The 27,139-nt window shown below is 43.2% G+C and overlaps 1 protein-coding gene and 1 long non-coding RNA gene across 2 annotated transcripts in view; one reads left to right on the top strand and one right to left on the bottom strand.

The window, feature by feature from the left end:
- The window catches only part of NECAB2 (N-terminal EF-hand calcium binding protein 2), a 437,799-nt gene that overhangs the window by 207,600 nt on the left and 203,060 nt on the right, over nucleotides 1-27,139 (top strand). Inside the window, exons 4-5 of the mRNA XM_019505752.1 lie at nucleotides 12,683-12,708; nucleotides 25,937-26,034. Of these exons, the coding sequence (XP_019361297.1) occupies nucleotides 12,683-12,708; nucleotides 25,937-26,034 (124 nt within the window). The remainder of the gene's footprint in view (nucleotides 1-12,682; nucleotides 12,709-25,936; nucleotides 26,035-27,139) is intronic.
- Nucleotides 3,834-17,542, bottom strand: LOC109289635. Its single transcript, XR_002095438.1, has 3 exons — nucleotides 17,531-17,542; nucleotides 9,661-9,666; nucleotides 3,834-3,964 (listed from the first exon to the last, which is right to left on the bottom strand). It is a non-coding gene; the product is annotated as an uncharacterized LOC109289635 (long non-coding RNA).

Consider the following 27,139-nt stretch of genomic DNA (forward strand, 5'->3'; position numbering starts at 1 on the left):
AGGAGTAATAATTAACAGAAAATGCATTGGATGTTACCTCCCATATCTAGTGAAGTTAACAGTTAACTGGGCAAATACATTCAAGAAAGCTTATAACCTTAAAAAATGATAGATCAGTGTTCTTTTATTTGTATAAAAAAAAATTCTTCATAAAAAGGAAATTGGAAATAAATCACCTGGATTAAGCTGAAAGTATACATGAAAGCTACTTAATACTGTGATCTTTAATGATTTCTTCTTAAAGTTCCATCTGAACATTATTATATTTTTCTCATTGTCTGGGTTATGACTTTAATAAGCACTGTAATTAGGTATGTTATTAATATGGTGTGGATTTAAATTAAAAGAAGATTGCCAGACAAGTGCTAGTCTGACAGACTTAAGGTGTTGGGAGCTTTTGTGGGGGGTGGTAATAATAATAAGAATATTACTTTTTGTGTGATATCTTTTTTTTGATAATTTATTTAGTTGAATGAAATACTGGACAAGTTTCCTAAGTGTCCTTGCTGAGGTCTGGGAAAGAAGTGGAGGTGGGTTAAGATAAGAGTTTTGTTTATTTGTTTGCTTGTTTTTTAAGTTTGCTTGATGATGAGTTTTAGCACGGGGAGTTTCCTTAATATTTTTTCATTTTAAAACCCTATTTCTGCAACCATGTTCTTATTGAAACTTATTGGCTAAGTACAGACATTAAAAAAGCCCAAGGCGGAAGCAGTCTAAGTTTCACACTTCAACTACCCTAAGTTGGATCAGGAGCAAACAAAACGGACGTTTGCTCTTGGGGGGAGAAGGGGAAAGTATGGCCACTGCAGCAGTGTACAAGGCCAGCAGGTTGCCTCCACTGCCCCACCTCCCCAACCCCTCCCTCTTGCCACTGCTCACAGCCAGCTGCTGGCAGGGGGGCAGGCTGGGGGCTGGCCAGCCAGGCCACACAGTGGCAGGAAGCAGGAAGTCACCCCACCCCTGACTCTGGACGTGTGCATTGGTGACAGTCCTGGCCCTGCATGCCTGCAGTCCACTGTGCTTCCCAGCCATGCCTGCCCCTGTCCAGTGTCTCTGCTAGCCCAGGAGCTGCCCAGCACTGGGCCTTGCTTAGCATGTCTTGGGGGCACATATGGGGCTGCAACTGGCCTTGGATTCCCCAATGCCCTGCCCTTAGCAGCACATAGCAGATCTGCCTGCCAGGCTGGGGGGGTGGTCCTGGGACACTGTTGTCTTGAAAATGGAACACAGACATTCTGAAAAGATATATCTGAAATCAAGCCTGGAATCTTAGGTAATGGCTGTTCTCCAGCCCATGGTACAGAGCTCCCAGTATCAAATCTGTTGGAAAGAGAAACATCCATCTCTTGGAATAAACCCTCCATCTGTTTACTCTACTCTTGATCTGAATAGTATTCAGACATTGATTGTAGAACACTTTTCACTAAATGCCAAAATTATTACACAAATGATTAACTTAATCATTATTACACTGTGCTTTTCAAACCCAAAAGCACACAACCTTTTACCAAAAAGGAAAATCAACTAAACTCTAATAGAGCAAGTTATTTTTCTGATTCCTAATAGCGTAAAAAATTCACAAGATGTCTAACCATGTGATTCTAATTTTCGATACACATGCACATATCAACACAGTCTGAATATACCATCTAATATCAGAACAGACCAGCTTAAAACCATTCAGATGGTACAGAAAGATACCTACAAGTTCAGAGACTCTACCAGAATTACTTAATCAGCAAAGTTAGACTGGAAATTTAGCTAACAAGAATGGGTACTTTTGAGGTTTTTAGTCTTATTTTCAACTAGGCCATAAATATCATTTATAAAAAGCTTTTTCTCACCATATGCAGTCCCACATAAGGGTATGAAAATGAAATGAAGACTCAGAGCTTTTCCTTTCTTGGGGTGAAAAAAAGGCAGTTTAGGTCAGTCATCAAACTAATCTGTCTACACTAGTACACCATTAATTTCCTGTTGATTTTGTAAGAAAATCTTATAAATACAGATAAATTTAATACAGCTTGTGAAATCAATAGCTACTCTAGTGCACGTGTGAGGTCATAGATTGCATGTAAAGTCATCACCACTCACATGCATATAAATGGTGTTTTCAGCTTCTAGTTAGATTTTTTAAATGTATACCCATCTGTATATAGTACTTGCAATTTCAATGAGTTGCTATGAACAGAAACAGAATTGTTTGTATTCTCCAATGCATGTGCATTGTAAAATTTAAACTTAAATGTTAAAAAATGGCTTTTTCTTATTTATTTGCATCTCATTACTTTCATATTGTAATGAATGTTTAGCTAAGCACTATCATCCATAAGGATCTTAAACTCCAGCAAAATCATCACTGAAATGCAATAATTTAGGAATGAGAAGAGAAAATCACAAAATGCAGTTAAATAGATGTTGAAGTATATTCAGATAGAATGAAATTAGCTTAGTGCTTTATAGCTGACAACCCTACAGCTTGTGAAAATTGGAATACAATCTTTAATAACAAGCGTTCAGGATCTGCTAATCATCTTTAAGAGAAAAAGACAGCATCTCCATGAGTACAGTACCATTTCAGGATAGTTGTTCAGTAATGAACAGAGAGAAGTTTGCCATCTATTGGACTACCCAAATGATTGCCCTTCAGCACTCCCACATTCAGTACTCCAGGCAGTAACCAGGCCCTACATCATCAATGACCAGGTACAGACTTTACATGTAAACCAGTGCAAGTGATCAGAAACTAGTCAAAACCTGCAACCATAGAGAAGTTCAGGGCACACAGACTTGTTTAAAAATGGCAGATCTTGGTCTAAGATAGACCTGGATTGATATGGTAGCAGACTTAATTGGTTTAGTTAGACCAGTCTATTGAACTTCTGTACCAGATCCCCTCCTGCTGCAAGTTAGGTCACAGTCTGCTAGCATCCCAGCCTGCTTTACAGACCCATCCCTCTTTAGAGCTTGCCCCCTCCTCCCCGACCTATCCCCTCCCTAACACGGTGGCATTTTTCAAGAAAAATTAATGTCCCACTGATGATTAAGGGTAGCATTCTATTCTTTTCTGAAAGATGATAAGGTATGATCATCTAAGTCCCAAAAATGCCACTTAGGCTAAGTGCAGAAAGTAAAAAAGCCTGAGGCTGAATTGATTCAGTCCTTGCAGGTTAGTCTAAGCTGCAAAGATTGAACCAGTAAGGAAATGAACAGACATAACTTTTGATTTAGGAAGTGCAGTCACATGCCTGCAGTGGATCAAGCCAGAAACTGGGGGGGATGCTAGAGCTTGGCTCTCTGGCACATAGACAGCATGGGCTGTGTATTCACTTCATCTTCCTGCTGCCTCCAAGGTCTCTGGTATTTCATAGATTTCATAGATGTTGGGACTGGAAGAGACCTTGTGTGATCATTGGGTCCAGCCCCCTATCCAAAGGGCAGGAAGTTAGCTGAGATCAGATGACCGTAGCAAGGTGAGCATGCAAGTGTTTCTTGAACATATCCAGAATAGGGGCTTGCACCACTTTTGTGGGGAGTGTATTCCAGACTCTGGATACTTGGACGGTAAAGAAGTTTTTCCTTGTGTCCAGTCTAAAACAGTTTTCCATCAGCTTGTGACCATTAGACCTTGTCTTCCCGTGGGGTGCCCTGTTGAACAGACATTCTCCCAGTTCCTGATGTACATCCGTTATAATCTTATAAGTTACCACCAAGTCCACTCTGAGCCTTCTTTTGATCAGGCTGAAGAGTCCCATGCCTCTCAGCCTCTCCTCATAAAGCCTGCTCTCTTGACCTCTAATCATGCACGTGGCTCTCTTCTGGATTTTCTCAAGCTTCTCCACATCCTTTCTAAAGTGTGGAGTCCGGAATTGGATGCAGTACTCCAGCTGTGGTCTCACCAAGGCAGAGTAAAATGGGAGGATAACTTCTTAGGTCTTGCTTGAGATGCATCAGTAGATGCAAGCTGGAGTTGTACAGTGAAAGCTCTATTAACTGGCACCTTACAAGCCAGCATGTTCTATTAACCGGCATGCTGGCTTGTAAGGTAAAGTGAAACCAGAAGTGCCCACCGTGGCACTTCCGGTTTCTCTGAGCCCCTACGGCCCAGAGAATAGCAGTCTGCATGAGGCCTGCCTCCTGTCCCACAGGGTCCGCCTCCCAGTCCCTCAGGGCCCGTGGGAGGGTCAGCAATACCCCGGATGCTGCGGGAAAAGCGGTGCCCCAAACAGGCAAGGACACCTGTTTGGGCCACTCAATTAACTGGCATATTTTGTTACCTGGCTTCCCCCGTTCTAGGTAACAGAGGATGCTGGATAACAGAGCTTTTACTGTATTTGGTTTGCCAGCTGCTGCATTGCATTAGTGGCTCATGTTCATCTTGTGATCAATCATGACCCCCAAGTCTCTTTTGGTTGTGATGCTAGTGAGTATAGCACTGCTGAACCTGTAAGTATGATGTGGGTTCTTTCTCCCGAGGTGGAGCACCTTGCATTTCACTGTGTTGAATGTCATCAGGTTTTGATCCACCCACTTTGTGAACCCGTCCAGGTTGGCCTGAATCCCCAGCCTATTCTTTAGCATGATCACCCTTCCCCATAATTTGGTGTCATCTGTGAGCTTAGCCAGTCTGCTTTTGATACCCAAATCTAGATCATTTATGAATATATTAAAGAGTATTGGTTTGAGTACTGAACCCTGGGGGACTCAGTCCACAATCACAACAGCAGGACTCTGCAGGTTTGCTCATCACTTTCTCTTCCTGCTTCCAGATGCCTCTAGGATTTGTAGTCCACAGTTGAAGCCAGAACTAAGCAAGCAGGGCAGGGCAGGGCAGGGCAGCTCTGTACTCAGGGAAGGGAAGTTTTACCCCCTTCCCTGGCCCCAGTCCCCAGCCGGGGTTTGCTGTGGGGGTGGGCAGTGAGCCAGCCAGTGAGACCAGTGAGCAGGCCAGTGAGCCAACCCTTACTGTTCCAGCTAGAGAGCAGAGGGGCAGACAGTACAGCTCAACCCAAGGCTGCAAAATGCTAGGATGCTGGGGACTCTGATTTAACTTGAAGAAGAAGGGTTTGGGACAGAAGTTTCATAAACCGGTTTGACCCAAATCAGTTAAGTCTGGGTTTATTAAACCAGTTTCAGCCATTTTGAAACTGGTTTATGTGCACTGAGCTTCTAGCATGCTACAGTTTAAACTAGTTTCTGATCACTTGTCCCTAGCCTTAAAGACAGATTGATATCCTGGGTCCATAACCCCATGCACATGAACAGCTATGTACATGCTAAGAAATAGTGCCAACCCATACATAAATGGCATTTGGGGGATTTAGGTGATCAGGTAGATGACCAGATCTCGTTGTCTAGACCTTCAAAAGAGAATAGAATACCACCCCAAGAGTTCAAGTCACCAAAACACTTTTGGAAATGTCACCACTCCCCCCCCATCCACCAACTATTGTAGTTGTCTTTTCAGCTCTGCAGAGATAAAAAGCTATTTAATTTGCTGCCAACATTATCTAAGACAGGCTGGTGAGCTCTCACTAGCCAGGGACTGTACCTTCTTCATTTGAAATGTTTCTTCAGCAAAAAGGATTCTACCTTTTTGTGTCTGAATTTTTTCTCCAAATGAATTGCTAAGATTTTGATTAAGCAGTTACCCATTGCAAAAGTATGTTGGCCTATTGTTTCTAAAGTAGGTGAACTCATTCAGATGAAGCCTCACATCTGCATGTTTAACATTTCTATTGCATTATTTTATGATAAAAAAAAATAATGAGTTCATGGAAAATTAACTCCCCATAATCCTGGAAATTATGTTGGAATCATTCAAATAGTCCTAACATTTAGGAAAGATGCTAAATATCAGAAGGAATTAAGGTAAAATGATAAATTTCTGTAGCAGAAGGACAATTGTGTTAATCCCAGTAATAGCAGGAGCTCAAGAGATATATCTGGAAATGTATTCAGCAAGAAAATGGAAATTAATTTGCCCAGCACACTGACTGCTCCAGATGGTTATCAGAACCACAAAGCCTACAAAATATAGTTCAAGAACTGAAGGAGAGAGAAAGGAAACAGGATAGTTTCCTCCCTAGCTGATAACAGATGAAATCTCCTAAAAGGATTATCCAAAATGGGAATTCTTAGGACATAAGTGGGAGCCTGGCCTACTTGCCAAAGCTTGTGTGAAACTCTGCTTTCCAGAAAAATAAATATGCCTTTCACATCTTGGCCTTAAGGTGATTTCAGCATCTTCTCTGCAAGCATCTTCATATGCATGGCTTATGGTCCCTTTACCTCAATACAATAAATGGGTCTGGAAGCAACTCTTCTTTATAAAATTTTCAACGCTTACTTTTAAGGAGTTCTGTAGGGCTGTGTGCCCAAAATGTGTGAAATTAAGAGTTAACACAATGAAATTATTGGTGTCAGAAATTACCCCCAGTGAGGAGTTTAGCATCTGGCTCCAACTACAAATGGCACACGTGGTCGAGCCTGAATAGATTGGGAGGCTTTGGATCTGATTTTGCTTATTTGACTTGGAATACAAAAAAAATTCCTTTCTGAAGCCCCAGGCTGAAGAGTCTGGGAGGTAGGATACTTTTCACTGGCAGCACCACACAGTTTTGAATGATTGAGCTCTGCTCAGTTGATAGAATTCAGAACTGATTTGGCTCAAGATACAAAATTTTTAAAAAATCTGTACATTTGCCCAATATGGGCTATGTGTTTCATAGTCAAGCTCAGTGTTAGCTGTATTTAATCAGCTTCATAGTTGGTTTCCAATACTGAGCACATGCTGCTTTTGGCAGCTGTTTAATGATAGACAATGTATAATTTGTATGCAAATTTAAGATGAGTTTTTTTCCCCTATTCTGGTGTGTGTGTGTGTGTGTGTGTGTGTGTGTGTGGGACAGTGACACCTCCTTTGATAATTAAGTAAATACAGTAAGTTACAAGTGCGAAATTTGAACATTGTTGCCCCCTTGGCTGTGAGCACAGAGCAGGAAGTTTGTAGAGGAAGTGATAAAGTTTGCATCTTCATTTCTGGAGTTTGGTCTTGGTGGAGGGCGAAATTGTTTCTGTGGGTTCCATCATATGGTTGATTTATTCATTTGGGCTCTGATCTTACTCTCACTAGAGACGATAGCAAACTTCCTGTGATTTCAATGGGAGGAAGGTCTTCCTTTCTTGCTTGATATCCAAATAAAAGTAGGCTTGTATAGTAGGAGCACAATGCTTTGTCCTAAATTATTAATGATACAAATCAATGTAGTGTTTACTACTAAAAGGTCATCCAGTTTATTGAGACTACCACCATTTTCAAGCATCCCTTTTGACACAACAGCCTTGGTAATCATGGCACAATGTGGGTGGAAATCAATACAGGCTTTTATAATTTCCAGATGAAAGCTAGGGCTCTGTGCAGCAACTTTATTCAACACTAGGACAGATGTTCCTCTTGTTTGCTAACATTATTTTTACTTTGTTTCTACAAGAAAACACAATTTTTAATTTATGATGACAGAGTAGACAGAGAAATGAGAATTGATGCTGGTGAAAAGTTCTGAAATTTTGAAGTGTTCAAACTAAACTTATTTTGTATTTCCAAAAATGGTATGTCTTTGTAAAAGAAATAAATGAAAATTAACCCCATTTTTCTAGTAAATTTTTTTGGTAACTATGTAGGTAACATTTTGATACTTTTTATGCTTTTGGGACAAATGTTAACAATGTCAATAATACATAATATTGCTTTTCTTTAAAGGTAATTTTTGATGGGGGGGAAATGGAAATCTTTCTAGCAATTTTGATCATGTCCATTATTAACCCATTTAAAATGTTGTGCTGCTCTTTGGAAAGGCTCCCAGCCAGTTGAATGTGTTCTGGTGTTTTCCTTATGAAAGTTTCTACTGATATTGAGTGATTTCCCAGTGGAGGCAGAAAATGCTCCAAAGATCCTGGTCAACTTGGGGAGGAAATCTGTCCTTCACCACTGGAAATAGCGAGTATGTTGTCAATGTGGATTCACTGTTTCTTGTTCTCACAAGCTTTGACAACATCTTTTCCTCACCCTGAAATGATTACCCAAATGGGAAATGTGTTGGAAGAGAGGAGTGAATGGAAATGGTCCCATAATGCATGATGGAAAAGTGAATCAGCAGCCCTAAAGGTCTGGAGAAATGAACTATAGTAAATGCTAATGTCAGGAAAGCTTCAGAGCAGCAAGGGCTATGGTCTCTGGTAGCATGAGATAGAAAAGACTCTGTCAGAACTGAGAGAGAGGACTAGGGACAGGAGAAGATTTGGGAGACTTTTAGTGATCCAGAAAGGAGTGCAAGAGGGGAAAAATGATGGATAAACAACCTGCAGGGAAAAGAGCTGCTTTTTCTCCTATAAGCCATAAAGGCAAAACAAAATTTCAATTAAGTAAAAAAACCCCCACAAGTGGGAAGTCTTGGATGTTTACTTCGTGAAAGAGATGGGTCCCTTGATTGAGATCTATTGAAGTTCAGAATCTGGAGTAAGGAAACTGCCAGTGCTTCCTGTTAAAGTCTTCTAGGGCATAAAGTGCCAGGAGTGCTTTCAGAGGGTTAGTAGGTGGCGACGTTAAGACTATCAGAGAGCTCCAGTGATGAAATCAGTGTTTAAAAATCTTTTCTTCCTTAAGCCACTCTGTGCTGAGAGGTTGGGCAGATCAAGAATGAGTTTAGTTAAAGAAATAGCTTTGCTGGATATAAATGGATTGATAAAGAATAATTCTATTAAGACAACATTTGAATTCCTTTCAAGTCTGAAATAACCTTTGTAATAATGCAGGAATCTGAGTCTCAAGTAGATTAGTCACAGTCTTTCTTTCCTGGCCGTGCCCTCTGTGCTTGTGGGCATACATTTTACATACTAGTAGCACATACATACACTGAGGGCTAGTTTGTGGAACTTTGTGTACAGGGAACTCTCGGACTGTAGTTTATGCCTGGCTTCTACATAGGGCAATAAGACTTTTTGAAGCACTTTGACCAGACAGAATTGAGACTGAAGTTCTTATGAAAAGTGATTTTTTTTTTTTTCAGAGCTTTTCAGAATTAAACAATGTCCCATACCAGATCAGAAAAATAGAGTCTGGGTAGCCTAGTAACCTGTCTCATAGTGACCCACATAATTGGAAAGTGGAAGAACTCCCATAATAGGTCATTACTGGAGTAATATGATTTGAGTAAGAAGAACTTTTCTACCAATTTGGATGTTGGGTTGTACCCTGCATTTTGAGGTTGTATTTGGGGAATCACGTTAGGAGGGAACACTATTCATGAGAATTGCCAAAATGAGATGCAGTGCATACTGGAAGGTGCAGATGATAAAAGTGCGTGTGTGCGTGTGTGCGTGTGTGTGTGTGTGTGTGTGTGATAACCATCTGATATCTGTGCTCTCTGAACTCTATGACCTTTGGTCTCCCTTAGTAGGACTTCAGACTGTTCAGGAACTCTGCTGGACTCCGTGGTCATAGCTCTTTCTTGTATTTCCCAGATGCCATCCATCTGCTGCACTGTAAAATGGTGCACATATGTGATCCTAGTTAATAAAATAACTTTGTATTAATGATGTTGGCATTACATTTACAAGTGGGTAGCTGAATTAACATCTGGGAAGAAAATGTCATGCCACTCAGAGCTGCTGCTCCATACTTACTAAAGACACCTATTTATCATCATATCAGCTGAATGGATTTTTAGAATTTTCTTCATAACATTGGAGTCAAAGGCTGACTTTTTTGGAAAATGAAAGTTGAAATTCTAGAACTTATGACAGCAGTGTGACAGAAGTGCTAGTATGCTGCACCACCATGAACTGGCTAAAACTGGCCTACTTTATATCCCTTCTGTACCATATCTTATCTCATGTCATTGCATATAAACACTTCTCTGCTGTGTCCAGGTGGTGAGAGAAGGTTGACATATACTTACAATTCCAAAAGGCTTTTGATCTAATATCCCATGACCTCCTTGTGGAAAAATTGGAAGATTGCGGGCTTAACTGCTCAACAGTTCAGTGGGTAGAAAACTGGCTGCATGGCAGGACCCATCCATGTCATCCTGGCAAGAAGTGGCCAATGGTGTCCTTCAGGGGTCTGTGCTTAGACTGATTTTTTTTCACCATCTTTATCAATGATTTGAATGTGGAGGTAAAAAGCTCACTGGCCAAGCCTGCAGACAACACCAAGTTATGGGGGAGCATGGTCATGCCAGAAGTTAGATTGCAGATACAGGCAGACCTGGACAGGCTGGAGAGCTGGGTGGACTGGAACCAGATGACATTCAATACTCAGAAGTGTAAGTTACTCCATCTGGGGGTAAACAATCCCCAACATACCTACAGGCTCAGTGGCGACAATTTGACTTGTGCCACAGCTGAAAGGAACCTAGTGATAGTGATCAATCATTGCATGAACATGAGCTGTGGTCAGCAGGGCAAGCAACATGCTGGCATGCATTAACTGTTGCATTTCATGCAAAACTAAGGAAGTGATACTCTCACTGTACTCCACACTGGTGAGACCGTAGAAGAGCCACCCCTATGATCAGGGACTTGCCAGACATGCCCTACGAGGAGAGGTTGAGAGACTTGGGCCTCTTCAGCCTACAGAAGAGAAGGCTGAGAGGGGACTTGGTAACAGCTTATCACTGCATCAGGGGAATACATCAAGAACTCAGTGACCAGCTCTTCAGGGGTGTCCTGGTGAACACCAGGACCAATGGATACAAACTCCTGGAAGGTTGCTTCAGGCTCAATTCCAGGAAAAACTTTTTCACAGTCAGGGTGTCCAGACTGTGGAATAAACTCCCTTCAGTGGTGGTGCAGTCACCCACCCTGGAAATCTTCAGAAGGAGACCGGACAGTCACCTCACTATGGTTACTTGATTCCAGTTGTCTTTTCCTGCCTAGTGCAGGGAGCTGGACCCGATGATCTACAAGGTCCCTTCCAGCCCCTAACAACCTATGAATCTATGAATATGTTCTTATTAGCCAAATAGATGCCTTAATTTTTTTTTTTTTTTTTTTTTTTTTAATTCTACTAAATTCTTAACCTCCAATGTGTGGCAGTGAGCCCGCATGATACTACTATGCTGTGTATAAACCAGCATATTTTTTCACTGTTAAATCTGATGCCTTTCAGTTTCATCGGTTCCCTGGCAAAAGTTTGAAATGCCAAACTGCAGGGGGGGAAAGAACAGAAAGTTAAACTGTCTCCCTCCCTTGTGTTTCCCTAGCTATGAGAAATGGTGGGGGAGTCTTAATAAAAATGTTAAATGAATTGTAATTGTGTTTCAGTTTTAGTAATCTAAATACGGTACTAGAAACTAGTGCTCTGTGCCTTTTTACAGCATGGTTTTTAGGTGGAGACTTTTTTTTTCTTTTGAATCCGCTGATAGTGTAGGTGCTGCTACTCTAGTTTCGTGCCTAATGAGCTGACTATATTATTTGGATGGAATCAGCCCTTCCTGTCAGGCTTTGCCCTGGTCCCTTGCTTGTCCATTGACCTACAGAGTAATTCTGAAGAGAAGAACACAGAGCAAGCCATTTATCCAACTGAACTTTTATAATACTGACCTCTTCTTACCAAGTTATGGTCAAATCTCTCATGGCTGAGACTGCTAACTTGACATTTGTCACTGATACCAATTCAGATTGTATTTTTAAATGAATATTCAGTGCCAACAAGGAATGAACTCTTGATCTCGCTACCTTTGAAACATAAAACAGGCACATCACTTACTTTGCAGATAATTTACAAAGTACCAGTATCATGTTGTTTTATAACAGAATGCAATGGGTCATTTTAACAAGAAAATGCTTGTCCGTAAAGTTGCTAGACCTATGCGTGTTCAGGTATAAGGAATGATCTTTGCACGTGGTGGTTCCACAGCATGCATATGAATAATTCTGTATCTTGGTTACTGATGCTTGTAGTAGAGCAACTATTAAAGAACTTTATTTTGTACAACACTGGTGATTAACTAGATCTGTGAAAAACTACCAAGTGAGAAATCCTTAGTATAATCCACTGAAAGTGGTGCCATTTAGGTGCAACTGGGCCGTTTTGGTCTTGTAGGTTGGTTATTGTGACTCCCTGTGTGTTGACGATCTGGTGAATTTCACAGGCTGAAAACAGACTTCAGATTTCCCCTGGGACAAAGCCATTAATTTGGGATCCTACAAACCCATTGTCCCATTTTTAGTACCTATGATGTATCTGAGATTAACACTTTTTTTCCCTGGACAATCAGGCCTAATTCAAGTTAATTGCCATTCAAACTATGTGTGTGTAAATGACTGTCTCCTGCTTGTCTTGATGGGAATCAAAACACTTCCCATCACTGAGCCTGTATTGTCAGTATGCAGACAGAATTTTATCTAGCACTGGCACAGCTCTGCTATTAAGTAGTTTACTAAGGCTTAAAGCACTAAAAGCCTGTTATAGTGAATTGAGGGTGGTTTGTGAAAAGCATGGGTATTAAACTGGGATGGGATTAAACTATAAAGTTGAAACTAGGCTCATAACTTTTCTATGTGTTGTGTCCATCTCTAATAATATACATTCTTCATACATCTTTTATTTTTTTCCTTTACTTTTAAACTATTTAACTCTCTCTCTCTTCTTCCTTTACTTGTATCTCCCTTGCTACAGTAATGTGGATACAAAGGAACTGTGTGGTAAGTACCTTTTCTTTATCTAGCAAAAGCTATTTTAATGTCAGTGTTTTTTCAGGATATATGAAAGGTAGAGTGAACTCTTGTATTGCTGAGGAAAAGAGGGGTCTTCTCTTCTTTGTTTGTAAAGAAACTATCTTATACAGAATAGCCAAGGTTTTGAAAAACAGGGGCTTGCTTTTACATTTCAGAATAGACAGGCAGGTTCAAAGGAGGACACTGGTGATACAGCATATCACCTGCCTGATGCAGCACAAGGGATGTTATGCTTCCCTTGTCCAGCGATTCCCTGAGCCCCTTGTTCCCCCCCATTGGGTTCTGTGCTGGCCCATTCCTCATGTGGAGGCATGGTCAGCATAGGCCCTGCTGTGGACTAGCGGGAAGGTGCAGGGTGGCGTAAGGGCTGGGGAATCCCTGGCACTCCCTGCCTCCATGTGAGGACCCATACTGACCCATGCTTCTGCCTAAAGCATGAGTTGGTGCAAATCCTGGCAGGGAGGTATGGGATACCAGAGATTCCCTGGCTCCTGTGCTAATCACCTCTCCTTGCCAGACTGCACACTAGCCCATGTGTCCCCCTGAAGCATTGGGTCAGCATGAATCCTGGCAGGGAAGGTGGTGGGATGAAAGAGCCAGGAAATCCCCAGCACCCTGTGTTTCTGTGCAGGGACCTATGTTGACGCATGCTTCATATGGAGGCTCAAGTCCCTGCATGGAGGTTCAGTCAGGGATTACTCAATTCCAGTGCCTGTCCCCTGGCCCTGCCTGGATACATGCTGAACCATACCTTTGCATGAGACATGGGTTAGCGCAGGTCCCATGGAGGCCTAAGGCTATGAGGGTCCTGGTGTGGAGGCAAGGGGCAGCTGTGTTTCTCAGGTCCCCTGCCTCCATGCTGGGATCTGCATGGGATTTCCCTGGTTACAGAAATATACCTCGGGGTACATCACTGTAACAGCCGGGGTGTGCAGAATCAGGGCTCTCAAGCCCCTAAAGTCCCTGCCTGGAGTGACAGGGGAGCATGGGCAATTTCGGGCTGCCTGCACTCTCCCACCACAAAGCAAACGCAGACATTGGCCACAATAAAGCAGCACAACTCCTTAGTACCTTTTTCGTGCCTCATCAGTGGCAGGAAGAAAGGTAGAAACATTGTTTGCTTGGTATTTGTGATGCCATAAAACCATTATGGAGGCACAGAGGCAACATCAAGAATTGTCTATTTCTAACTTTAGACTCCTAGCAGTCCTGATTCCCTGAAGACCTAATCTTTAGCTTGTAAAATCTTGGCATTTGTAAATTAAGGAAATGGGGCATAAGGTGGGGGTAAAACCCAAAGAATTGTGCCTTTTCTTTTAAACATTATGTCGGTTTTAAATAGGAGTGTTATATCTTGGATCCCTTTATATGAAAAGAGGCACTCACCTTATATCCCATGGTTTAGGTCAGTTCAAGGGTCAGCAGTGTTTTTGGCTGGAGTGCCAAAAACACCCCAGCCCTAACCCACACCTTGACTTGGCATGCTAGGGGCAGACCACGAGAGAGCTGCGAGGGGCCAATCCTTGTTGCTGGTGATGACTGCATATGTGCCTCCAGGGGAGCAGTGCAGAAGGGACCAGAGTTGTGCTGGCCCAGGCTCCTCCCTTGCCATCTGCTCAGAGGTGTGCGTGTTGCTCCTGCCACCACAGACCCTCCTGGGGCTCCGGAGCCTGGTGTAGTTGCTTGCAGCCTCCCAGCTGCAGATGACCCAGGCTCTGGGTGCTGCTACCAGCCACAGAGCCTGGGCTGGTTGAAGTAGGGCTTGCAGCCTTCACGCTGCCTGCTTCAAGCAGCCTGAGCTCCATAGCCAGCAACAGGCTGCCCAGAGTCCAGGCTAGATGTGGCCTTCCAAGCAAAATGGCCTTGCGTGCCATACTCTGGCATGCGTGCTGGGGGTTGCCAACCCCTGGGTTAGTTTGTGATGTATGTGACTGCAAATGTTAGTTTTCTGTTTCTGCAGTTCTTGATGGACAACCCCCCCACATTCAGATGAAAAAAAAGATGTTTATAGAGGCATAAAGAATGGAAGGCTGGGACCACTGTGTATTGAACTGAAGTGACACCAACTGACTAGCCGTCATTGAATACATTGGCTTAGGCTCATCTGAGCCTCAAATACAGCTTATTTTCTCTCACCCTCCTCTCATTTTAAAGTAGGGTCCTCTGACTCTCCCCAGGTTACTCAACATTATTAGTGCATTAGTGAACTGAAAAGAGGGAGTTTTGATAACGTGCCTTGGCAGTTCCAGAAGCTGTGAACTCCCAGAACTATTGTACGTGGTTTTCCATCCAACAGTGAAGTTGGCAAAGCTTTTCTCAATTTTGCCATATTTCAAATGAGTGCAGAACTGTGCACAATAAAATCTGAAATGCGGATTGTCACAGGCCAGCTGGGTACTGTGGGTATATCAATTTAGTTGCAGACTGACTAAGTACTACAATTTATGTTAGCCACTGGGCTTTTTGGTTCGGGATTGAGGAGGTAATGTTGGGAGGAAAGTAATGACAAGTTTTTACTTATAAAAAATAATTAATTTTACTCATAACAGCAAAAGATATAGTTTGTATATATGTCAGTTAGTAAAAAGGTTAAGTTAATAAACAGATAACATAACACTACAAGTTAAAATTGGCAGTGATAATAAAAATAGACAGAAATCAACCAAGAGTTTTCACTTGGTTAGTAACTTATTAATAGTTCCTCAGTGTCAGGTACACATCAAGTTGATTTAGCGAAGTCAGGCATCCCCAATTTATGCTATCGGAGGGTGATATCAGGGGAAGGTCCCTCAGTTAAGATCTGATCCTTGCTCAAACAGGGAGTAAGAGATCTGAGGGCATGGGACAGCAATGACCCTTCTGTTCCATCCTTCCTGTGGGTCACTTAACGTGCATGTTCTTTCATAGCTTGTCTATGCTAATTTGTTGGCTTTTTAGCCACTCATAATCTTATTCTGTAGCTGTTATTCTATAGGGTTAAAAGGTGTTAGAAATCATTGTAATAAGTTACTGCCTAAGCTTGGGTTTACCCAATAAGCAAATCATACCACATCACTTTGGGGTCTGAGATTAAAATATCCCCACCCAAGTTCAAGCCACTATGTTAATTATACCTTGTGGTTAGATCCGTTAATTTTACTGACTTTAAGCAAAAAGTATTAAATCAGCTAGGTTTGCAGTTTTATTTTTTAGTTCTGCTTTTTAAAACTCATGCTGTCTCAAGACAAGTGCAAACAGCTATATATCATTTTTACGGGTTATACTCCAGACAGACAGGAAACAGTTTCATAAGCTTTATTTCAGATATCTTCAAAAAGCATTTTCTTTTTGCTATAAGTTGCTTGTTAACCCTTCTGGTTCTGGCCATCACAATCTACCCCTTGCTTTTTGAAGTATTTGCTTTATGAACATGACTTTTGCCAGGTGGCATATGTAGCATCAGTATGAGCAACAACATTTATTTTGGCATATAGGAGGAAACTGAGTGACCACCCTGTCCCACAGTAACATTGACAGGTTTCCCCTTGCCAGTTTACAATCCACCGCCGACAACTGAGACGCCAGTTTCGCCCTTCTTTGATTGCAGCTGGGCATTCCCAGTATCTCAGTGTGTCCGAGGCCTTAGCAGTGGGTGCAATGTGGGGTGCGGGAGCATAGGAATGCCCCACATTTGTTAAACAATAGCAAACGACTAGTAGTCCCGTCATGATGGCATTCCACCCCTTCATTGCTGGATGATGGTGGCGGCGTTGCTGTGGAGCAGGATGACAACTCCAGAGCACCCTGAGGTTGCTATGGCTGTGCCCGCGGATGGACCCAATTTGCAGGAAGAAGGAAAAATGCAGTCTGGTTTCTGTTAGATGGATCTGACTTTGACACTCACCATGAGTTGTGTCCTGTGCTATTAGCACCTCTTTTTATTTGTCCCCCTGCAGATGCCTAACTGTTACCTGGTTTTTCACTTGGAGTTTCCCCCAGCCACTCCTTGGCTGTTCCACTGTTGGCTCACAGGGCCCACTTTGACCAAAGGCTTGCTGAATGGGGATTCCTCCGACGCGGGGCTGATTGTTGGCCAGTTGACTGAGCAATCCAGGTGCAGGTCCCAGTCCTTGAGAGCTGAACCAATGGCCATTCACAGGTTGCACTTTAAGATACTGTTGGCTTGTTCTACCAGTTCATTAGATTGCGGGTTATAGGGAATGTGATGGGTCCACAGCACATGATGATGTTTTGCGGCCCACTCCTAGACAAAATGGTTGTGAAAATGTGAACTGTTGTCACTTTGCAGCTCTACAGGAGGTGGGTAGATGGCTAGTAGGTTTTCCAGTGCTGCACAGGTGTCCTGTGCAGTGGTCTTGGCAGAGGCCTGGGCAAACATTATATTGGCGACTGCTTCCACTGCTACAAACACATACTGTTTGTTTTTTGTGGGTGCGGGGAAGTGGATTTATAAAGTTACATTGCCAAACTTACCATATTACTTTTTCTATTGTGTAATGACAAAGGGGTAGCTGAGGCAGGGGTTAGTCGGGCCTTGACTTCCTGGCAGGTGATACCGAAGTTGACTAATTCCTGTGCTTCCTGTGAATGCCCCAGGTGGCTGCTAGGTGAGCAGTGCCATCGCGGCCAGGGTGCCCATGCTGCTGATGCAGTCATTCTGCAGCTAGCACTCCAGGGGTTTGCTGGAGGGAGGGGCCGGGCACCTTCTCTGGGGGTGGCTAAGCCTTTGCTTCAGCAACAAGAGCTTCTGTGCTGTTTTTTGGCTAGCTTATTTACTTGCCTGTTCCACTTTGCTTCAGGCTCCTTAGCTTTTTTGCTTCCATGTGCTGCACTAATATGTCATATGTAGGGGAAGGCCTCCCTGTGCCATTGTTTACAAAGCCTCCCACTCATTACAGCTTTAAATGTTTTTGCCTCGTTCTTTGAAGTTTTTCTTTTTCCACAGGGATAACCACTTGGTGCAACCCTCTACTATCATCCACAAATCGCAGTAGATATAAATGCATTTTGTATAGCCTGACCCATGTAACCGTTTATAGTTGGCCACATTGACTACAGCAGCCAGTTTGGCATACTGCGTACTTTGGCCATTTCCCCCCGTTGTAAGCTGCTTACCATCTCAAACCCATATGGCAGCACTTCTCCAGGTGCGACCTTTGGCTGAGCCATCAGTAAACCAGAGCTTTATGTCTTTTAATGTTTCCATGTTGGGTGAGAAGGGAGGTGCTTCCTTGATGAGAGATGGCTCATCAGAGCTGTCTGCGTCTGGGTAAATGTTAACTGTGCTTTTTGTGACCTTTTTCACTAGTGCTGGATGTCCCTTTGGGGTTACCTGCTGAGCCTGACTATAATAGATTCATTTTTGCACTGTTGTTTCTTGGGCCTTCCCTCCAGGTGGGAGGTGTCGGTCAGACAATGTCATTTCTAGGATGGGTACTGGAGTGGTTATGACAGTGGGTAACTCCCCTCTCAGGGCCTCTGTGGCTTCTAAAGCTGCAGCTGTTGCACACAGCATTTGTTTTAGCAGGGTGTATCGGGCTTTAGCTCCCTTTCAGCTTCGGCTTTAAAACCCAAGAGGCTTTCCCTCTGCCTTAGGTGTATTTTTCTGCCATAAACTTCAGTGGGGCCCCCCATTGGACATGTTTTACATTGAGCCAGAGCTCCCCTTCTGGGCATCGTGCTGCTAGGGAGGCGTGGGTGGTTACCGCCTCCTTGAGGGCCCTTATGGCATGTTGGTGCTTGGGGCCCCATTTCCACTGTGCCTTTTTCTTGCACAAATTATACAAAGGCTGGGCCAACACACTAAACTCGGGGACATGCAGGTGTCAGAAGTTAAGCACTCTCAGGTGGTCTTGCAGCTCTTTTACATTGTTGGGGGCAGGGGTATCTACCAGGCTCTGCAGCTCTTTAGCCGGTACGGTGGGTCCACCTTGTTGCCACTGGATTCTCAGGAATTCACACTGGGGCCCAACTTCTTGGATCTTTTTGCTGGACAGCATGAATCCAAACGCTTGTACATTCTCCTTTAGAGACTCAAAAGCACAAATGGTTAATTCCTGGTTTTGGCCTCCCACCATGACATTGTTGATATACTGCCAGACATGCACCTTCGGGTGGCTCAACTGGACTTCATGGACCACCGCAGCTAGCATTCTGTGGGCCAAGGTGCGGCTGTGCACCCAACCCTGGGGTAGGATTGTGTAGGTGTACTACTGTTGCAGTCATGTGAAGGCAAACAAAGGCCAGTGATTTTCATGGATGGGAATATCAAAGAACATGTCTTTAATGTCCATGGATCCCATCCACTGGGGTCCATAACACCTCATGTTTTCTGTTAATGCAGGCATGGATGGGACCATGGCTGTTAAATGGTTGGTATTGGCATTCAAAGCCCTAAAGTCAATAGTCAATTGCTAATCTCTATTTGGTTTATGTACCAGCCACACTGGGTTGTTGTATGGAGAATGAGTCTGAATGATGGTTCCATCCTCCAGCTGCCAACTGATGATGTCCCGGATGGGTTGTGTTGTTTCGGGAGGGGTGTGGTATTGAGGTCGGTGTACCCCCTTCATGGCCAGCAGGGCAAACGGGGTCATAGAACATTGGGCTACTGCCGTCATCACATTTTCCTGCTCAGTTTCCTGGGCTATGGCACAGCCAAACTGCCAGGTTTCTTGCTTAAGAATAAACCGCTGCCCTTGTAACACGTTTAGTCCCAGTAAGTTTGGCCCTCCCTAGAGCATGACAGCAGCTGCTGTTACTACGGAGCCGTTAGGCAAGGTAAATGTGGGCCGGACCAAATGTTTTGGTTGTTTGGTGCCTCCAACTCCTACTACCTGGTAGGGGGTTTCCCGTGCCCCTTTTCATTCTGCACAGTTTAAAACACATAGCTGGGCACCAGTGTCTAGTAGCATGTTAATTGATTTTTTTTCCTTCCATTTAAACAAGTCTTTATAGGCACTTTGATTAAGGGGCTAATATTATTCTGTGTTACTGGTCCCCGATTTTCTACTGTCCCCATGATGGCCCCTTGCACGGGGAGCTGGGTTGGCCAGGACTTCTACTGCAGGGGGTCGGGGGGTGCCAAGGGTTCTGTCTTTTTCCCCTTCCTGCCCTCACAGTATTTGATTTATAACATTTGCAGGACTGTGGTCAGCAGTCTATTAATTTGCTTTTTACTAAATCCTGCTGCCAGTAACTCTTTTTACATTTGCGCCCGTGGAGCTTTAGGTTTTTTATTGCCCACTTTCCTGGACTTGGGGGGCCCTGCCAGGTCATCTTTCTCAGGGGACACTGCCATGGCCTTGGCAGTCTTTATTGGTTTGGGAAGCCCCGACTTCTGCAAGATGGGCAGAAGCTGTACCAACCGCCAGATAGTATTTCTTACCAAGTGAGTTACTAACTCTTGTTGTAATGCCAGCAGAGCTGAAGTACATTCCGTTGGTGCTTGTTGGCAGAACTTCTTTTACATGGCTTCTGTTACTAATTTTTAATCTAGAGTATGCCTCCAGTTTCCTGCTTGAATGATTTCTGTTAAAACTAGCTGATAAAGACAACGGATAGCTTCCTCTAAGTTAGCCTATGTCCATGGGGGGGGGCGTTAAACTCTTCCTCCGTGTCACTGTAACACATGGCAGCCGCCTGCATTGCAGCAGAAAACAGAGTAATGTTTTGGTCTTGCTCGACCCAGTGACCTAACTGGATTTCAGGGCGGAGAATCAATTGTGCTGCCTCAGTGTGACTCACAGATACTGCTGAGGCTTTTTTACTATACATTTGAACTAACCAGCTTATTACTGATTCCCCTGGTTTTGCTTTATGTTGTTCTTGCAATTCTTTGATTTCTGTGCGAGTAAAGGACCATGTCTCCATCCGGAGATTTTCCCCCTTGTGGCCCTGCACGGGCCATTACTACTGGGAAGGTTTGGGCTAACTCTCCTTTTAAATTCTTTTGGACCAGTGGGGCATAAGGAAGTGGGATCTCACGGACTTCTGCTGCAAGCCTTACATACTCTTTATTTCCTGGTTTAGTTTTTGCAATTTCACCATACAGACTTACTTTCTGGGTCATCCCACAGCTTAGTTTTTCAAATTCTGCCATAAAGACACTGCCGGACCTTTTTAAGGTATAACCCTGGGCACGACACTACATGCGCTGTCACCTGAATAATGGGATCCTGGGGTACCCGGTAGCCAGTAGACCTGCCCAGCCCCCCTGGGAAGCTGCTGCAGTGCCCCCGAACTGAGAGCTTCCCCTTACAATCAAGCACCCTCACAGACAATTCTCAAAATATTTACAAGATTTAATTATTTACAACATAACAAATAACCATTAAATAAACACATTGATATACCAACTAATAAACCTTCAAGAACTTATTTACACAGTCTCTCACTTGCACACAGTGTACTGGGGATCCCATGTGCACTGCCCGTGGTGGGGTGTCTCAGGGAGTGGGACTGTCTGTGTCTCCGCACGTGGTCTGTGGACGCTCCCTGGTGCTGGTGTCCATCACTGTGCTCCTGGGGTCTCCGGACATCAGGCGGCAGCTCCTCCCGCTGCAGTCCCTGCAAGACAGCTTTCCCCTGCCTCTGACCCCCTTCCCTGGCTCAGCAGGGAGCAGTGTCTGAGCTGCTGGCTGTAGCAACTCTCCTGTCCCGCACAGCAAATGCAGCCCCTCCCTGGGCTTTGCCTGTCCCTGGAGCCCCTCACCCTTCAGGGAAAGCAGGGCAGACTCTGGCAGTTTCCAGCTCCCCCCCCGGCTCTGCTGTGCTCACCTAGCTGGTCACCAGGCTGCAGGAGGGTCTTCCCAGGCTTGGAGTCTCCACACAAGCAGCCCCTCTCTGATCCTGCCACTGCAGGCTCCCAGGCCGGAGAGTGGAACTGCATACTGTATGACTCCCTTGGCAGCCTTTTCTGCTGCTCTGCAGGGCACTCCTAGGGGCTCTCTGAGGGACCACTGTGTTGAGACTCTGTCTCTGGTCTCCAGCTTGTCCCTCAGCCCCTTTCTCTCTCTCTCTCTCTTGTTCTTCCCCTATGGGAAAACTGCTCCCCCCTTTTTATCCAAACCTCTCAGCCAATCCCAGCCCAGAGCCCTTCCTGGGCTTTTGCTAACGGCTCTATTTCAAAACTTTGCTGGGGTTACATCACCCCTCCTACTTCCAACAGGGCTGCCTCCAAAACAGCTTCGCTTGCCCTCAGAGCCTACAGTGTCCCTGCTGGGACAAACTCTGTCTCTGCCGGGCAGCCCTTCCCATTCTTTCAGGTGGGTCCATTTTTTAAATGCTGCTACAAAAGGAAGGTTCAACTGATCGTGCTAATTTCACTTTCTGCTCAAGGGAGGCCATTGCTTGTGTGACTAATATCTTTTCCTCTTGATGTTCTAGTATTTCTAGTCGGTTTTGAGTTGTTCTGGCAGCCACACACACCACACTACTAGAATTTTTTTCTTCTCTTAATTCACTTTCAAGCTGGGTTACTTGACTGTCTAGGGATTGAATCGTTTGATGGAGCTGAGTGGCTTCCTCTGCCCCCAGTCTTAGGCAGGTTGCCAGCAGCCGAAACGGACATCTTTTCCTCGGTTTGCCTTTCTGCATGGCAGTGAATGCAGCCCACTGACAGGGAACTGTGACAGGATTACTCCAGGAGGGTTTTAAACAGTGGGGTCTACCCCTCTGCCCCCTCTAAACTATTCTTCTCCTCTGAACTCTCCACCCTCAGTCCTGTTTGGATGCCATTTGTCACAGGCCAGCTGGGCACTGTGAGTGTGTCAATTGAGTTGCAGACTGACTAAGTACTACAACTTATATTAGCCACTGGGCTTTTTGTTCAGGATTGAGGAGGTGAGGTTGGGAGGAAAGCAATGACAAGTTTCACTTATAAAAAAAGAATTAATTTTACTTATAACAGAAAAAGATATAGTTTGCACATATGACAGTTAGTAAAAAGGTTAAGTTAATAAACAGATAACATAACACCACAAGTTAAAATTGGCAGTGATAATAAAAACAGACAGAGAAATCAACCAAAAGTTTTCACTTGGTTAGTAACTTATTAATAGTTCCTCAGTGTCATCCCCGATCCATGCTATTGGAGGGAGAACCGGGGGAAGGTCCCTCAGTCAGGATCTGGTCCTCACTCTTACAGGGAGTAAGAGATCTGGGGGCATGGGACAGCATTGACCCTTCTGTTCCATCCTTCCTGCGGGTCACTTAACGTGTGTGTTCTTTTATATCTTGTCTATGCTAATTTGTTGGCTTTTTAGCCACTCATAATCTTATTCTGTAGCTGTTATTCTATAGGGTTAAAAGGTGTTAGAAATCATTGTAATAAGTTACTGCCTAAGCTTGGGTTTACCCAATAAGCAAATCATACCACATCACTTTGGGGTCTGAGATTAAAATATCCCCACCCAAGTTCAAGCCACTATGTTAATTATACCTTGTGGTTAGATCCGTTAATTTTACTGACTTTAAGCAAAAAGTATTAAATCAGCTAGGTTTGCAGTTTTATTTTTTAGTTCTGCTTTTTAAAACTCATGCTGTCTCAAGACAAGTGCAAACAGCTATATATCATTCTTACGGGTTATACTCCAGACAGACAGGAAACAGTTTCATAAGCTTTATTTCAGATATCTTCAAAAAGCATTTTCTTTTTGCTATAAGTTGCTTGTTAACCCTTCTGGTTCTGGCCATCACAGCGGATAAAGCTCAATAAGAACTAGTGGGTTAATTCCAGACAATACCTCACTTCCAGGCTTTGCTCTTAGGTTCAATTGACCAGTATTGCTGTGTAATAATCAGATAATGTCTTTAGGAAAAGCTTCATGTTTCATGGCAAGCAGCCTAATGTTCGTAATCAAATATACACCCTCCTGACTGTTCAGAGAAATTTAGAGACAGAAAAAAAAAAATCTGTAGGAACATTTTATCCAACACCGCATCCAAAAAAGAAAATATTCCTACTGAGAAATTTTGAGTGCTGTATCTAGATTTAAAGTGACTTGTGAATCTTCCTTAGGGAGAATTTTTTTCCTGATGTTAAGATTTGAGGTGAAGGAAAGTGGCCTTTTTTGGGGGGGAGGGCATGGTTTATTTTGGGTTTGTTTTGTTTTTAATGACACAGAAAAGCACTTGCCAGTCACATTCTTCTTTCCAACTTCAAAGGGGCACAGGTTATCTTTGCTGTTGAATAGTAGCATTTATACATTTTGCAATCCAGCTCCTAGAGGCCAGTCAGGCCCTGATGAACATTACTATGTTTGCTGGTATGTTTATGCTGAGCTCAAAGTAGCTAGTGTTTCATCCTGAATATCTTTGAAGGCCTCTGTATCTTTACTACAGCCAGTTGTAGTAGTTCAGTAAAGGTGCATATTAACTTAGTGATGTTTCTTTGTGTGTTTGCTGCTATAACTGGTCCTTAAAAACCTCTGAGTAGGAAACTTTATGCTGTTGACCATGGTATAGAATGGAGGTTGCACTTTCCTGACCTCCTGCTGCATGGTTTTATTATTTAGCACAGGGAAGTAGCATTGAATAAGCCCATAATTATAGCATGAGATTTAATAGGGGGAACACTAATACATAAACTAGATTTTTTTAATAACTTACTATGCTCCAATTTCTAGTCCTAAAATAGTCAGCTGGCTCCATTTGCTGAAATCTGACACATGAGAAATTGAGTCTTGTTTGACAATGACATTTACTTCATTCCTTTTTGATGAAACCTCCTTGTCTACCATGCCAACCCAATAAACTAGTAACTGCATGTCAAAGTATAAACTTCACTTGAAAATACAACTGAACTATTATCATTGTTTGATACCTTTCTTTTCTTTTTCTGACAAACTCAAAAAAAAAAAAAAATTATACTGCTGTCTTTCAGAGTGAGCTCATATTACTTTGGGAACAATGAATATATGGGATTGATCCATAATCTCTGTAATTAAAATACATGACAAAAAAGAGCTGTAGGTGTCTGTTTATGGATGGGTAATTACCCATATTCACATAAAGATTGTTTTCCTACACTTTGCTGTGCAAGCTGATATGTAGGTTTTGTGGCTAGCAACCATCTCAATTGTATATTACATGGGGGCATACAGTGTTAAAGTACCCCCCCGTAAACAATAGAGTTTTTGTCCCTGATATTTTTGAATCGCATGAAAACATTTGACATCTCTAAAGTAGACTTCCTTTACCTTCTTTTTGAAAAGCAGCTCTATACAGTGATTTATTTTTTCATTTTCATGTGAAAAAATAATCTGCTGCTGCCAAGAATTAGCCATTTGGCATATCTATGGTTCAGTGATGAGGTGTGAGAAATCATACTGGAGTCTCGCTTTGCTGTCATTCCTATGGCTGCCAATATCTTCATCTTGCAAGCCACTTGGAAACATTCTCAGGCTGTAAATAAATATATGCAGTTCTAATTAATTACGTTTTAATTCAAAAGAAACTAATTAATGGAATTGTCTCCTGAAGTTTATTTTTAGCTGACTTTGATGGAGATGTCATGCCAATTATGAATTTTCACTAATGCTCGGCAATGCATTTTAATTCTAGTTTATATTAATTACACATAAATTCATTAACTTAGTTTCTAGATTCCAAACTCTTACTGTAGAACTGCGATGCTGCCACCCGTAATTTGTCGTCATTTCTGTTTTATAAATGTGTAATTTCTGTAGATAACAAACTTTCTCATGAAAGTTTCTCAGGGGTGTCATTTGCCTTAGAATAATAGTCTGCATGTGAGCACAACAACAAAACAACTGAGGCTTAGATCTGGTGTACTCAAATGGAAATGAGCTGTGTAATTCCATCCTATGCCATAGTGAATGTTTGCCCACGTCTGAAAATCATGATACAGATTGACATAAGTCATCACCTGTCATGTGAAAGTCTAGGTTAAAAAGTAAAATCAAAGGGCAGTTAAGCCATACATACATTCAGTACTGCCAAGTCCCACATTTCTTCAGCATGGAATATGTTAGTTTGTTCTTTAGGAGAAAATACAGTGTTAAAAGAAAATACAGAAATATGTTTTGTATTAATTGCACTTATGTCTTTCTCAAATATGTACTTCAGTTCTTCTTAAACTTTTCTCTTCATCAAAAATGATCTTGTAACCCTGAACAGACCTGGAGCATTAAGTTTCCTATATTCTTCCCTTTGTCCCACATTGTTTCTCCAGATTATTTTGCTGATCATATGGGAGATTATGAAGATGTTTTGGCTTCATTGGAAACCCTTAACCTCTCCATTTTGAAAGCCATGGACTACACCAAGAGGGTGAGTTATTGTCTTTTTTGTTATAGCTTATGTCATGCAAGTAAATCTACATAAGTGCCTTCATTTGCCGCCTTTGGTCCTGTGGGAGGAGGGCTAAAACTTTTTCTGGTTCATTTTACTTAAAGGGATAGAGGTGACAGCACCTGAAACAACATCATCAGAAAGAATAACATGCTTCTGAAGTGGTCATGGGAGAAATAAGTGTAACTTCACTGTTAAGCTAAATAAGGAATTTGAGAGGCAAAATCTTACCTTTAAAAACCATGGGATAAAATTTATGTGGTTGTTAATGCATACTAACTTCAAAAAGTTAGTAAGAAATAATGAAACAGTTTAGGCTGTTCTTACAGTGGAGTCGCATCTTGCGCGCATTTAACTTACACGAATTCAGCTATACGTGCTCAGCTGCTGGGGCTGGCCACTGGGTGCCGGCCAGGGCATGGCGCATAGTGCAGCGCCACGTGGTCCAGCCTGCACGCGCTGGCATGGCTGTGGGGCGGCAGCTCGCTCACACTCAGCTGACTGCCCTGGCAGGATGAAGCGGTGGAGGACGAGAGGGGCGAGGAGTGCATGCAGAAGGCGCAGCTGGTGCACTGCAAGCACAGGCTGTGCAGTGCCGCACCCATCTTGTCCAGGCCCAGCAGTGGCTGCTCAGCGCAAAAGCTGGGCGGGAAAGGCGATTTAAGGGATTTTCAACCAAATGCAATTTTCGCCTTACGTGCTGACTTCAGAACGCAACTCCGGGGTAAGATGCGACTCTGCTGTATTTCAGTAATCTCTTTATTTAAAAAATGTCTGTTTTAGACACAGCCATTTAATGTCTTTCTACAAAGTGCCTATTCCTTGGGGAGGTTAGGAGAAGCTAAAAATGTCTACCTAATCTAAGGTAAGTTGGGATGGTGGGGGCAAGAAGTGGAGGCTTGGAGAAACTAGGGAGGTAATCAGGCTCAGGAGGGGCCGGTGGCATCTGTCGGGAGGGTTGGTGGGTTCCAAGCAGGGTGTGCAATGGAGCCACAGCTCATCCGGGAGGCACAGGGGTGGGGGATGGCTCCCACTGCTAAGTGCATCCTGGGAGGGCATGGGGGGCATGTGCCCCCAGATCTGC

Source organism: Gavialis gangeticus, unplaced genomic scaffold (genome assembly GCF_001723915.1).
Source record: "Gavialis gangeticus isolate Ggan-Ray unplaced genomic scaffold, GavGan_comp1, whole genome shotgun sequence".
NCBI lineage: Eukaryota > Metazoa > Chordata > Crocodylia > Gavialidae > Gavialis > Gavialis gangeticus.